The following is a 15,232-nucleotide window of genomic DNA, read 5'->3' on the forward strand; positions in this document are numbered from 1 at the left end:
TTGGCTAGGCTGACGTCTGTGTTGGTAGCAGGGTCATTGTGTTGCTTGAAGAAGTTGGTGCCCTTGAGCTAGGGTTTGCAGTTTCAGCAGAAGTTGCTGTTGAAGAAGTTTGGAAGGTTGTAGCAGAGTTCCTGGTTGGGGGTAATGCTTGTTGCAGCTAAAGGTTTGGAGAATTCTTTGACAATGTTGAAGAGATCTTTGCTGTAATTGGAGCTTAGTTCAATATTTGAGGCTTAGACCTTTTTCTTTGATTCTCTCAATGGTTTGTGGTAGAGTTTGAGGGCTGCCTTGAAGGCAGTCTTGTACGTCGTGTCCTTGCTGGTGTGTCATTTCCTTTCCAGTTGTTTATAGTGTCGTTTAGCGGTTCTGAGGTCTTCCGTTTACAAGCTAGCCTGCCTGGTGGATCTTCCGTGGGTGGTGTTGCCAATAGGAGTGACGCTGTTGGCACAGTTGGTGATCCAATTTTAGAAGTTTCTGGCGTTCTGATCTAGATTGCTGGAGGAAATAGGGTGGGTGGAGTTGAGGCCTTTTGTCATTGTGTCCTTTGAGACTTTGCTCCAGCTGAGTTAGAGGGGGCCGTTGGGCAGACTGGGTGTGGTGGTCCGTCAGCTGGTGAAGTTGAAGTAGACAATGGAGTGGTCGGTCCAGGTGAGTTTCGTGGTGTGGCTGTACCTAATGCAGTCGCTGGAGGTGAATATGGGGATCAATGTTGCCTGTGGTGACTGTGGAGTTGCAGACAAGTTGGGTGAGTCTGATGTTGTTCATGCATTCAAGGAGGTTGGTAGTGTTGATGTCATTGTGGTAATTGAGATGGAAGTGTAGGTCATTGAGGAAAATGTAGTTGTTGGAGTCTATGGTGAGGGTGTGATTAAGTTGCAGAAGGCTGGACGTGGGGAAGACAGTAGGCGAGAATCCCCATGATGGTGGTTTTGCTGTATGCTTGGAGTCAGAAGTTGAGGAGTTCCATGGCTAGGGTGATTATGGTGGTGGATTGGATGGATTCCTTGTGTATGAAGGCGATTGCTCCACTAGGCTTGTTAATGCGGTCACAGTGGGTGATCATCTATCCTTCGGGTATTGCAGTGGCGATGTCCGGCGCGGAAGTGGGGTTAGCCAGGTCTTGATGAGGAAGACAACGTCTGGTGTGAGGGTGGAGATGACGTCTCAAATCTCGGTGGTGTGTTTGCATAGAGAGCTTGTGTTGAGAAGGGCATATGCGAGTTGGGTTTTTTGTTCAGGTGGTGTCTGGCTTGTTGGGAGCGTGGCTGGTCCGTGGGCTGGTGTGTATGATGTGGTAGGTGAAGTGGTAGCTGGTCCAGGTGAAAGGTCCTACCGTGGAGCATGGGTCAGCACGGTGGCAGTGTTTGTTGCGGTGTCGAGGGTGTAGAGATCGGTAATAGTGTATCTTCGGGGAGTAAGAGGGCTAGAGGTCATAGATGAGCCACAGATGAGCTTGACTTCGGCATGCCCACTGCATCCTGCATTATGTAGGTCCTGGGATGGGTGGGGCTTCTATTGTGAAGAACAAGTGGGAATACCCAGTGGAAAACCCAGGCAGCAGTGGTGCCACTGGATCATGCTGGAACAAGCAGGAACTGGAGGCCACAGGCAAGTGGCAGGCTAAGTTTCCAGGTCCCTACTGATGTGGTCGCTCTGTTGCCTGCATTAAGTAGGTCTTGGTGTGGGTGGGGCTTCTGTTGGTGGGAAGAATGCTGTGCAGGAAAACCCAAGCCGGAGTAGTATCACTGGATCAGGCTGGAACAAGCACGAACTGGAGGCCACAGGCAAGTGACAGGCTAGGTGTCCAGGGGCCTTTCCCTGGTAGTTCCCCACTTCAAGGGCACCTCAGGGCACACCTCAAAATCTCACAGTTTTCCCTGAGTGGCTGATGCCCCCAGTATCAGTAACTGTGATTGGATGGTCAGGAAATACCAGCCACAAAAGTGTCTCTGGTAATCGGGGCCTTCTTGTGAAGATTGTATCCCTATCTAGCATAGGACGTCTTTCTCAGGTCCATGGCACCGAAGAAAGAACGATTTCTAACTTGCCCATTTTTTTGGGCAGTTTTTATATGGCACGAACTCGACCCAAAGGTATTAGAGCACTTTACATGAGTACCCGTTATATTACACAAGGACACATTCATTTTTTGCTAGGCACGGGGAGATTAAGTGATTTGCCCAGAATCACAGGATGTTGAGCCGATAACGAGACTTGAACCTGGTTCCCCAGCTCCAAAGGTCCCAGCATGCATTACTTCCGGGTTCCATTCCCCTGCCTGCACTCTTCCAAGGGGTCTCATCCATGCAGAGCAGGTACTGGTTTGACCGGTATCCCAAAGAGAAGGTTCAGAGAAGTACAACTGTGAAACCGTGGTCCCCAGGTCAGCGGCTTTGGTTCCTACTAGATCCCACTGCACACCTGAGGGTTGAGGAAGATGGGAAGCTACAGATGAAGAGATGGTCTAATTCCCAGTGACAGATGTCCTAACGAGACCATGTGTGCGACCTCGAAAGACAAAGTGCTCCCTTGTGTGCCTGGCGACAGCAGGGCAGTTACTCCGCCTGGACGGAGGAGCCTCACCTCACTGCTCTGTGAGAAGTGGGCAAAAGGAAAAATAAAATGATAATAACGAACGTTATCATTTTAGTTTTCCATCTGGATCTCACCTGGTGCGGGCATGGCTGCATGTCAACGGAACAGTGGTGGTACTCTCAAGTGTGCATGAATGTTTGGCTGGCCGTCTTGCGCCGACACAAACAGCCATGCGCACTTTGCATGTTCTCCACACAGGCGGCATTACAGCCTGGGGGGAGAACATGCCCAGGCCCCCAGCCCTTCTGAGCGCCGAACCATGGCGCTCAAACCAATCACAACGCTGATGTAAGGCAGCGTTGTGATTTGACTGGGAGAGCTGGGAGCCTGTGTGCTTCCTGGTTCCTACTTCCTTCCTGCTCCTGGAGTGAAAGCGGACCGAGAGTCTTCCTCTTCCCTTGTCTAGGTTCGTCCCTGACTAGCAAAAAAAATGGTCAGGGGTTCTGCCCACTTAACCCTCCCATACCTGAGCAGGAGACATCCTAAGATGTAAAAGTAGAAACAAAGGGTACCGAAGGGATTGATCCAAATTTAATTTTCAAACAAGAAACAATTAATTCTCTTGTGAAACAGAAATTAAACATGAAAGAATTACATATATAAATTCATCAACGCACATATGAGCGGACATCAAGGGAAGCACAACCACCGACAGTCTATCTACAAAATATCACATATACATATATACAAATATACATCACTTTTACAGTATCACGTTTCTATGTACCCCAAACAAAAAATATATATACAAAATATATATATATATATATATATCCTAATTCGAATCAGTGCCTCCACTTAATTTATAATGAGAGCACAACACAATGGTAGTCCCAAGAGTAAAGCACCTGGGGGTTACAGAATCAACCCAATCTATATTTTGTATAGGTGCCAATCAGACGAAAATCAAACAAATTATTTCATGGTAACAGGGGACTCCAATTGAAGCAAAAGGTGTCGACGCAGTCGCGGTCGCGTTTCAGCCAGATGATGTAGGCTTCATCAAGACAATGGGTACTCTGTTCTTATAGGTCCTCGCAATTTCTCGGACAGATATCGGCGGCCAGCAAACACACCCACCCACACAGGGGTGTGGGGATGGGGCAGGAATCACTATCTGACCCCAGTACAAGGAATTCTTCCTTTATATATAAGCAGTGAGTCCACTTGGATGAGGCAAGAGGAGGACAGGCGTGGCTTAAATTACACGTACTTTCTGCAGTCACAAGACCAAAGCGTCCCTGAGCCATGTCCCCAGGGGTCAAGCTCCCAGTGCTGACACTTCCTTGTGTTGTATGGCTGGGTCCAAACTGGAATGGCATGGTGAGCAAAGAAACGATGGTTTTAGGCCCAGATCTCTGTACTGGGGTGAATGTATGACATTGTTCTGCATTCTGCCCATCGATTGTTCTTTTTGCCTTCCTCGTGGTAGCCATGCTCTCCTATCAGTCGGAGATCCCTCTAGAGTAACTCCAGCAGTAACATTAATTATCACGGCCTTTGGAGTAGGTTACTGTTGCGGTAAACTCTTGGATATTATTATTGCGTGTGCTTTAAATGTCAAAAACCGCAAAAATGTGGAGAGCTTTCACCACTAGATGGCCACAGTTTAACTTTTGAGACAAAGAATTCCCTGGTACTATCACGTTGGACGTTCCAGATCGGTTTAGCAGCAGCATTATTTTGAGAATCGATTATTGCAGACCACTCTCCTGTTTATTTATTCATCAGTTCAGCAGAGCACTGCTGGTATCAAGCTTGAAATCACTAGAAATTGAATATATTTACATTGTGTCTCTTGTGCCGCTGTCCAATGGTTTCTTTTGTCGTTATGTCCTAATTTTTGCAGTAAGTCCCACTTCACGTAATCCAGGAGATGTCACTAAATGGGGGTTCTCTTTCTATCCCATTTTGTCAATCATACATGCCTCCTTGCGTTTAAAGGGAGGCAAATGTTCCTCTCCCAATCCATACCTTTCCATTTACCTTCATTTCGAAACGGGAAGGGATACTGTCCAGCTGCTTACGGTGCATCCAGTGCAGGGCCTTTGGGCTCTCAGGGTAGCAATGCGGGTTTAGGGGGGAGCCACGCCAGGCACGGTTCTAGCAGGTGGGCCAGGCCCACCCAAGCATGACCTTTTGCCCTACCAGTCATAGCAGAAGAGGGTACAGAGACAGCACCTGTTAAGTGCTTCCTTCATTCAGAGAGCCACACGTGATTATTTTATTCATGTTTACTTTAATTATCGGTCAGGGTCATCAAGGAAACTCTGGAATACATATTAAAGTGCATTACAGGAATGTCTAGTACATCAGTGGAATCGGGCTCAAGGACAACTTACAGATCTGGTGTTGGTGGACAGCCGCACACATCGCTCTCTGCAGTGGTGGAACGCCAAAAACTTGTCCAAAGGGTGGAAGTTCCTCGAATCTGTTCCACAGATAGTACTTACAACAGACGCATCACTCGCAGGATGGGGAGCCTTTCGAAAGTGGAGTTGTGAAAAAAATAATTTCAATATTCTTCAGTGAAGGAGTTCTTCATAACAAATGAACAATCCCATCCTCTGTCGCCAATTTTGAAGAGAGACACCAACACAGTTGAGTTCGTAGGAGTTGGTTTATTTGTACAAATGCAGGGACCTCTGGGACACAGCTTCACCTTCCCACACAGGCTTTGAAACCGTCATTCCAACCCTCCAGCTCCAGTAACCTAGTAACCCCCAAGATTCCACATGCTTTGCACAAATCATAAGAAAACATAAAAGCATATGAATATAACAGAGACCATCTCCTCAGACATACAACTCAGGGCAAATGGACCAATCAACAAAAAGTGATCCACATCAATCACCCGGAGCTACTAGCAAGATTCCTAGCACTAAAATATTTCCAGGTACATGTGCAAAACAAAGCTGTCTTGATCCGGACAGACAACAGCCATGTACTACATACAAAAACAAGGAGGCACGCATTCTCTGCAGCTGTCCCAGCTTGCACAGAACATTTGGAGATGGGCCATCCCACAAAATATATATCTACTTGCCGAACATCTTTCAGGAGTTCACAATCAGATTGCGGATCTGTTTAGTCAACAGACACAACAGATTCACGAATGGGAACTACATCCCCAAGTCCTTCTACCATTTTTCCAAATGTGGGGCCAACCAGACATAGATCTGTTCGCCACACACAACAACGCAAAATGCCCAACCATCGCCGCCAGGTTTCCACACCTGTTGTCCAAGGGCAATGCGATATGGATGAACTGGTCAGGCAGATTTGCGTACGCTTTTCCGCCACTCCCACTAATTCCACTAGTGGTACGCAAGCTCCGACAACAGTCTCTCAAACTAATCTTAATAGCTCCCACATGGGCACGCCAACCATGGTTCACAACACTGCTGGAACTCTCAGTAGTTCCACACCAAAAACTGCTCCTGTCCCCATCCCTGCTAACGCAGAACCATGGAGAGATCAGACATCCAGATCCAGGTCAGATGAATCTGGCGATCTGGCTCCTGAAGTCCTAGAGTTCGGTATCTTAACCTACCACCAGACTGTATGAACATCATTAAAGAAGCCAGACGACCTACTATTAGAGCTTGCTATGCTGCAAATTGGAAAAGATTTGCCATTTACTGCACCATATCACCATATTGATCCACTGGATGCCTCCATCCAGAATATCATCTGCTACCTACTGCACTTGCAAAGATGTAATCTAGCATATTCATCCATACGTTTACATCTAGCAGCACTTGCTGCTTACTTGCAAAACAGACAACATTTGTCACTATTTAGAGTCCCTGCAATTAAAGCCTTTATGAAGGGCCTAAAAAGAATCATTCCTCCTAGGTTACTACCCTCTCCAGTATGGAACCTAAATATTATTCTCACCAGGCTCATGGGACCCCCATTTGAACCTTTACACAAATGCGAACTGCAGTTCCTCACATGGAAAGTAGCTTTCCTTGTTGCCATTACCTCTCTTAAAAGAGTAAGTGAGATCCAGGCTTTAACCATACAGGAGCCATTCTTACAATTACATCGTAACAAGGTGGTTTTCAGAACAAACCCAAAATTCCTTCCTAAATTCATCTCTCCATTTCATCTTAACCAATCAGTGAAGTTACCAGTGTTTTTTCAAAACCCAGACTCCGTAGCAGAAAGAGCTCTACACACCCTAGATGTCAGAAGAGCACTGCTTTATTACATTGACAGAACAAAACCTTTTTGCAAAACAAAATAATTGTTCGTAACCTTCTCCCCACCGCATAAGGGTAATCCCAGCTCCAAAGCTGGAATTGCAAGGTAGATAGTAAAATGTATCCAGATATGCTACCAAAAAGCTAAACGCATCTTGACAATTCCCCCTAGAGCGCACTCTACACGCAAACTAGGGGCCTCTATGGAATTCTTAGGGAACATTCCCCTAGAAGACATCTGTAAATCCGCCACATGGTCTGCAACTCACACCTTTACTAAACACTACTGTGTGGGCGTGCAAGCCAAGCAGCAAGCTTCTGTGGGCCAAGCTGTTCTTAAAACTCTTTTTCAAACTACTGCAACGAATACAGGTGACCACCGCTAGGGGAGATACTGCTGTACAGTCTATGCTAAGTGTGAGTTCTGCAGCTCATATGCCTCGAACGGAAAATGCTACTTACCAGTATGCATCTGTTCTTGGCATGTAGAGCTGCAGATTCTCACACGCCCACCCACCTCCCCGGGACCGGTATCTGTTCCAGTTCTATCTTATTTAGATATACACACATGCACATCTTTTCTGTTTCACTAACTCCATCACTTCCCATCATGGCGAAAAACAGTCTAAGGATGGAGTCGATGCCCATGCGCACTTTCGTCTAAGGGAGGAGTCTCCTATCTCGTGACTACAAACACTTCTTCCAAGACAACAACCATGTGCAAGCATCCGAGCCCAACACCAGATGGCGATCTAATGCGAAGTGTGAGAATCTGCAGCTCTACATGCCAAGAACAGATGCATACTGGTAAGTAGAATTATACTTATAGAGCGCGCACTCCTCTCCAAAGTGATATCATGGCGCTAGATCCGTAGCAACATAGCATCCAGTAGCACAACCTGTTAAAGATGGAATAGCCAGGTCTTCAATTTCTTCCAGAACCTGAAAAAGTTTGAGGTAAGATGGAGATCCAAAGGCAGCAGATCCCAATGAGTGGCGGCTAGATGAGAGCGGCCACACATTCTGGCTTTTCTGATACGCTTAGAGCTATCCATCGCTAAGTTTGCCGAGCGCAGTGCTCTTGTAGGCTTGTAAAAAGTCACTCTCCTCGTAAAATAGCAATCCCATAATCATATGATGCCCTATGAGCCAATGTCATTTTTCACTATTGCAAGGCTATATGTTCCCATAGGCCAGAATGGGCAGTTTGTTTATAACACCTTATAAACATAACTGACCCTAGGAACAAGATAGGAAAATAAAGTTTAGTATGCCTGAACTCAGAATGTTAAAGTGCATCTTTTAGAGAGGGTGATGTTTACATTCTGTGTTTGAAAATACCACTTTTAGAAAGTGGGTATTTTCCTGCCTAACCATCTAGTGTGCCTCTGCTAGGTTTGTGTATTGCATGGCTGGCTTTTGGGTGATAGGGGGCTGGAGATGGCTTTGGCTCCAGAAGTCTGATGAGTCAGGGCCAGAATGGACCTGGGTTGAGTTTAAAGTATGGGTAGTAGATTTCCTTTTCACCTGAATGGGCCAGGTCTGGCTTCAACAATGCTGTCTCCACCTCCTGCCAGAAAGTTGCACTGGTTTTGGCTGGGTACAGACACTCTCTGCCTTCAGAAAACAAGGGATTTCTGTGGATAAAATGAGGGGCCCAGACCCCAGACTTTTAGATCACTTCTGGGAAATCAAGAGGAAACCTTTGCCAAGGAGAAGAGCCGGAGAAGCTGAGGAGGAATACTGCACCTGTGCTGTTTGCTGTCTGGGTTGGCCTGCAGTGGCTGCTTGCTGGCAAGGAAAGGAGAAAAAGGACTTTGCTGTTTTGCTTTGTCATCTGCTGGAAAAAAAAAAATCTCCAAGGGCTTGAAACTGAGCTTGCCTCCTGTTCTGAAGTCTCAGGGACACAAAGACTTCAACCCTTCTGTCTGTCTGCATCTAGGACTGCTGTTTTAGCTGCTACAGAAGGAAATTGCAACACCGGCGATCGATGCTGTAATCTGCATTGAAGCCGAGAGCTCTGCTCTGACTTGCGAAACAGACCACACGCTCGCCGCTGTGCCACATCGACACCAGCGAGCAACGCCGTAACCTGCCTGAAACCGTGAGCGCTGCTCTGACTTGCGATGGGGGCCTGACGCCTGCTGCTGTGCCGCATTGACTCCGAAGCCGACTTCAACTCGTAGCTGATCCTCGACGTGGGTGAACCCCGAATCCATCGACATCGCGCTATCGTAAGTAACAGTGGTTTCGGCGCCATCACCTCTCCGACGCAGTAAGGAACCGTCGTCTCACCTCCCCTGCAATAAAAACAGAGACTGCACCTCCCCATGGGTCGTATGGAACTGACACGGCACAGCGCCTACAAAGCGACGCTGTGAACTGTCTTTGTTTTCATCGATTCCGAGGTAATGTTTTTTGTGGGCCTGCTTGACGCCGGGCCCGACACCGCACACCTCGCGGTCTGCGCCGTACTTTGGGATTTTCATCTGTTACGACGTCATTATAACTCCAGGTGGAGTTATTCTTTGCTACAAGCTTTATTTAAGTGAATAGCCTATTTTTGACGATCTCTTGATACCTGTACTGTGGATTTTTGTTTGGGTTTAGATAAAGATTGTTTATTTTTCTAAACTCGTGTGGTGTCCATTTGTAGTGTTTTCACTGTATTACTGTATGTGTTCACAAATGCTTTACACACTGCCTCAGCGATAAGCCTGTCTGCTCGTGCCAAGCTACCAAGGGGGTGAGCAGGGGTTATTTTAGGAAAGTATTCCCCTTACCCTAACTAGAAGCAATGGCCCCTATTTGGACAAGCCTCTGCCAACTAGAGACCCCCATTTCTAACAATTGCCATACTCAAACCTGCTCATAATCCAAGCCTGAACAACTGTTATTCGTCATTCCACTGGCATCCAGCGGAAGAGCTTTCATTATAGTCTGAGCAGGCCAAAGCTTTTGCCACAATTCGCATTCACCTGATCCTGCATGGAGAGGGAGTCTTCTATTAAGAATCCAACTTTCTTAGCAGTTTCGGGCTTATCCTCCAGAACAGCAAGTTGAGGATATTTGTCTACGATTCTGATATTTTGGCCTCTATCCTGGGTTTCAGTGAGACTGACTGACTATGAGGCTGCTGGTTCTCATTGCCTCCTGCATCCTATTGGTAAAACATGCCCATTGGCATATGCGGGATCTGCTGTGGGACTTAGACTCAGTGGGCACAGCATCATGTCTCCAACCTGGTTCACATATTTGAGGGGACTGCAAACGTTCTGCTGTGGTGGCTCATGGACGGTAACTGGGTCAATGGTAGACCTCTCTCTCTCTCTTATCCCAGCCAGAGCTCAGAGTGGTGACCAATGTGTCACTTCTGAGTTGGAGCAGCCACCTAGGAGAGGTGGGTATCAGAGTCCTCTGGTCTACACCTCCGAGTCTCAGCTCCACGTCAATCTGTTCAAACTGAGAGCAATCCGTCTGGCATTGAAAACATTTTTCCTTCTATCAAGGGACGGCTTTTTCAGGTGTTCATAGACAAAAACACCGCCATGTGGTATTGCAACAAGCAAGGGTGGTGGGGTCATGTACCCTATGCCAAGAGGCTGTGCACCTCTGGACATGACTGGAACGTCTGGAATTTTTTTTGGGTGGGTCAACATCTTTCAGGCTCTATGCACACCAGAGCAGACTAACTCTGCTGTCGATGCCTAGCGGATACACATATGAAGTCTTCCTCTGGCGCTAGTGCAAGGTCTCTTCTAAGATTGTGGAGAGCCTTGGTTATATCTATTCGCCAACACTGAGAATGCACAATGTCAGGAATTTCAAAGGCGATTCTCGCTCAGAGACGCGTTTTGTTTCTAGTGGAGCTCAGGACACCTATGTGCCTTTCCAACTATACCACTACTGTCCAGAGTTCTCAAGAAGATCCCAGGTCATCTTAGGGGCTCCGGACTGGGAACAGAGAGTATGGTATCCCAAACTCAAGAGCATGAGCATCCGTCCTCCAGTGAGACTGCCCATTCAGGTAGAACTTCTGTCGCAGCAACAGGGCAGGGTACTAAACCCCAGAGCATGAGCATTCGTCCTCCAGTGAGACTGCCCATTCATATGGATCTTCTGTCCCAGCAACAGGGCAGGGTACTAAACCCAAACCTGTCCATTCTCCACCTTCATGCATGGAGCTTGAGTAGCGACAGTTGAGGGTGTTTGAGCTCCCTCCTCAAACGTGTGATTTCATTCTGGCAGCCAGGAGTTCCTCCAGTACAACTATTTTCGCCTGCCGATGGGACAAGTTTGTGGCTTGATATGCATCTAAATCGTTAGATCGTCTGTCTGCACACTTGTCTGAAGTTATTCTTTTCGTTCTATGCCTGGCCCTGCAGGCCTATGCTTTGGGCAAAGTGAAAGGACATCTGTTTTCCATTTCAGTCTTTTTGCAGTTGCCGGACCAACCTTCCCTGTTTGTCACCTTTTGTGACTAGATTTGTTGAAGGTTTGCAGCATGTGTTTCCTCCTACACCCTTCATACATGCCCCATTAGGACTTAAAAGTAGTTCTCACCTTCTTCATGTGTTCCCCTTTTGAACCGATGCACAACTGCCCTCTATGGCTTCTAACTCTCAAAACTGTCTTCCTTGTGGTAATAACATCTGCCAGGAGGGGTAGCAAATTGCAGGTGCTTTCAGTTAAACCTTCCCAGACAAGCTGGTTCTTAAAACTTGAGCATCCTTCTTGCCAAAGGTGGGCACGCCTTTTCACGTCAGGCAGAACATTACCATGCCTGCCTTTTTTTTCACCCTCCTCATCCTTCTAAAGAAGAGGAAAGACTCACCGTCTGGATCCAAAATGAGCGTTATTGTTCTGCATTGATCATACAAAAGAATTCCAGGTGTACGATTAACTCTTTGTTGGATTTGCAGGGGCAAAGAAAGGAAGGCATTTCAGAAAAAGAATCATCTCTCAATGGATCAGATTTGCATTAAGATCTGCCAAGACACAGGCATCTGAGGGCTTAGGAGGTCATTTCACCAAAGCTAAAGATACAACCACTGTGTTGGCTAGAGACGTCCCAGTCCTGGACATCTGTCAATCAGTGGGCATCACTGCACAAGTTTGCAAACACTCTTGCCTTGACAGTCAGGTCATGCAAGATGGACATATTACCCATTCAGTCCTCCAGGACTTCTTAGTTTAGAACTGTTTGCAGATCCGCCTCTGGGGAGATATTGCTTTGATATCTATTCTAAGGTAAGGAATCTGCAACTAGAAGTCTCTTTCAGATTAACAAGTTACTTACCTTCGGGTGTGCCTTACCTGGTAGAGACTCATGGACCTCCCGAAACGACCTCCCCAAATTAACTCACATCACCCTCCATCTGAGACTCCTCCCCTGGCTCACCATTCATAAAAGATGTCAGTTCAAGATTCTCACATACACCTACAAAGCCCTCCATGGCCTAGGACCTGCCTACATCAACCAAACCTCCAACCCTCGACACTTGCCTTTAGCACACTCATCTTTTCTCCTCAGCTTGGCTCTGTGCTTCTGGTGCAGAACAACAGTCTAGAACTAAGCTCAGCGCACTTGAATGGTGCCTATCTAAGCACCGCACATGCCACTTCCTGTGCGGAGGACGTCCCGCGGAACCGACGAATGCCACCAACAGGCACGCAAAGGATTGCACAAAATATCCGATCCAGTCTGACTCCTGGGAAATATTCTAGATAGAGTCTCAACCAGATATGCTGTGGCCGAAGGTAACACAACACCATTTTAGTTTTCGGTTTCCCTCGGTTCGAGCAGGATAGCTAGGCTCTTCCCCCTTTCACGTATGCATGTTTGTCTTGCATTGTTGATGCTTTAGTATTATGTTTAGTTGGACTTTCTTTTACTTTAAACCATTTATTTTCTTACCTTTTTGCTGCATTCAGTTTCAGAAGGACACATCTTCTCTGCCGGCTTTGTAAACCCAATGATCCAAAAATATAGAAATCTTCCAGTGTAATTGCCGGGACAGTATGAGGCTAATGTTGGTTCCTTTGGTGCTGTTTAATTAACTTGAGAAACAAACGTAAGGTCAGAGCTCAACCAGCTGGTGCTGTAACCACTTGAACATGTGAAATTGATTAAAAATTCAAACTGCTGTAGTGTAGGGAGATAGGCCACCTCCTCTCATATTAACTGTGCTGTTGGGTAAGAGTTTACTGTGATAGGAAATATGAGAACAGCTTTCAATCAATCAGCAATTGTAGAGGGTGGCACTGTCACCCCTGAGGGTATCTGGGTATGCGAGGTCTCAGTCAGGAGAACTGTCGTAGGCAGAGCACATTTCCTCTCAACCCCTCCATTGCTTGTCTATGTTAATGGGTCCTTGTAAAGTCATTCTACAAAGCGGGTGATTGGCATTGTGCTATTTCAATATATTAATTACTGGATTAATTTTTTTCTTTGTAGGACCAAATTCCAGACGACTGTCAGCATGGCCACGACCAGTCAATGGATGGGACCACGCAAAGGTACAGACATGTGTTACTTAAGATAGCAATGGCTCTGGTATGCGGTGCATGGCATGGTGTCTAGTGCGAGGGGGGGGAGGGGGTAGGAGAAGGTCAGAAAAATGGGACCCATGTGAATGTTTAACGTTACTTTTCCTTAATTAAACCACATACTGAACCTCAGTCTCTTTTGCTTATTTATATATTCAAGAATGTATTTATGAGTTTTAAATAGTCCAAGTCATTGGGTGAGCACGAAGGGAGAGAAATCGTTTTGGCGAGGTATAGAGAGAGCATGGGTTGAAGGGTCTGTCATGTTGGGCGATTGATGCCCTCCTCATTGAGGTGTCTTTTGAGGAGGAGATCCTTTAGCTGTCTCTTAAAGCTCAAGAAGGAAGGTTTTGTTCTGATGTGTGTTAGTATGGCGTTCCAGTTTTTGGGGAAATTATTTGAGAACAAGCATGTCCGAGTTTTTTGTTTATAGACTTTGGGTGGAATGAAGAGTAGGGTGTTTGAGCTTCTTAGGTTTCTCGTCTGACCTGCTGTTTTGAGGCAAGGTAAGCAGGTTGCCCCGTGTGGAGGGCTTTATGAGTGAGACGAGCAGTTCTGAAGATGAGATGCATCAGGCTTCCATCCGGATCAATTTCAATATTTTCAGGGCAGGGGAGACGTGGTTATATTTTATTTAATCCTGTGACCATTGTGGCTGCTGCATTGAGTGGTTCCGAGGAGAGCAAGGTGGGAGTCAGCAGCTCCTGTTAAGGTGGTGTTCCCATAGTCTAATCGAGACTGCACTAGAGCTTGCGTGGTGGACTTGAGATAATTGGATGGTAGGTAGGGTTTGATTTTGTTTTGCAGTTTCATGTTGTAAAAGGTACTCTTAGCACTGTTCTTTATTTGATTTTTCATGGACAGTTTGGGGTCCAGTCTGATTCCTAGAGATTTGACGGAGTTAGATGGGGTTAGTTTGCAGTTAAGAGTGTCTATGGAGTTTATCCAATCTTTCACTTGGGGTTACACTTCTGATTTTGATATGAGGAGAATTTTGGTCTTGTCTTGGTTGAGTTTTGGGTGGTTACGAAATAGCCAGTGTTGGACTTCTTTGAGGCTGGAATTTAGCCTTGTATGTTTTCTAGTGAGAAGATTTCCATGTATAACTGGGAGTTATCTGTGTATAGCTGGAAGGGGATGTTTGCTTCATTGAGGATGACAGTGAGGGGTTCCATGTAGATATCAAATCGAGTGAGCGAGAGGACTGAGCCTTGCAGGACACCCTGGGTGATTGGCGTTGAAGCAGAGGTCTGGTTGCTTATTTTTATTAGTTGAGAGCGGTTTTGTAGGAAGCAGGTGACCAGCGTACCACCACCCCCTCCGCACCAATCCTTTTTTGGAGGGAGCTTGTGATTGACCGTGTGAAAGGCAGCTGATAAGTCAAGGAGTATCAGCAGGCAGCAACGGTCTGTATCCATGGATTTGTGAAGGTCATCTATTATGCTCAAAATAGCTGATTCCGTGCCGCATCATTTTCTGAACCCAGATTGGTGAGGGTTTAGAAGATTGTTGCTTTTGATTTGTTCTTGGAGTTCGCTTTAGAGTTTTGGCTAGGAAAGGGAGATAGTAAACAGGAAGGACGTTATTTAGATCTTTTGGGTCTGCTTCCATTTGTTTTAAGTAGAGGCGCCACTTGCTCGAGTTTTAGACCGTCCGGCATCACTCCAGTCGTCAGCGAGCGGTTTATAATTTTTGTCCAAAGGGGGGTTTGTGCATGGTTGATTTTTTTTTGCCAGGGAGGCTGGGAGGGGGTCAGCTAAGTGGGAGGAATGTTTGGATGTAGCCTGCAGCGCTGATGTGTCCGCCTCCGAAAGTAGGTAGAATACCCACCAGTTCCTAGGGGCTGTGTAGGGTCCCTTGGGGTCTATTGTATCCGTGGT

General features: G+C 46.5%; 1 protein-coding gene across 3 annotated transcripts in view; it reads left to right on the forward strand.

The window, feature by feature from the left end:
• AZI2 (5-azacytidine induced 2) overlaps nucleotides 1-15,232 on the forward strand; it is a 174,908-nt gene that overhangs the window by 111,012 nt on the left and 48,664 nt on the right. For all 3 annotated transcript variants that reach the window (XM_078663951.1, XM_078663952.1, XM_078663950.1), the window contains exon 7: nucleotides 13,261-13,322. In XM_078663951.1, the coding sequence (XP_078520077.1) occupies nucleotides 13,261-13,322 (62 nt within the window). The remainder of the gene's footprint in view (nucleotides 1-13,260; nucleotides 13,323-15,232) is intronic.

The sequence above is a fragment of the Lissotriton helveticus genome, chromosome 10 (genome assembly GCF_964261635.1).
Source record: "Lissotriton helveticus chromosome 10, aLisHel1.1, whole genome shotgun sequence".
Lineage (NCBI taxonomy): Eukaryota > Metazoa > Chordata > Amphibia > Caudata > Salamandridae > Lissotriton > Lissotriton helveticus.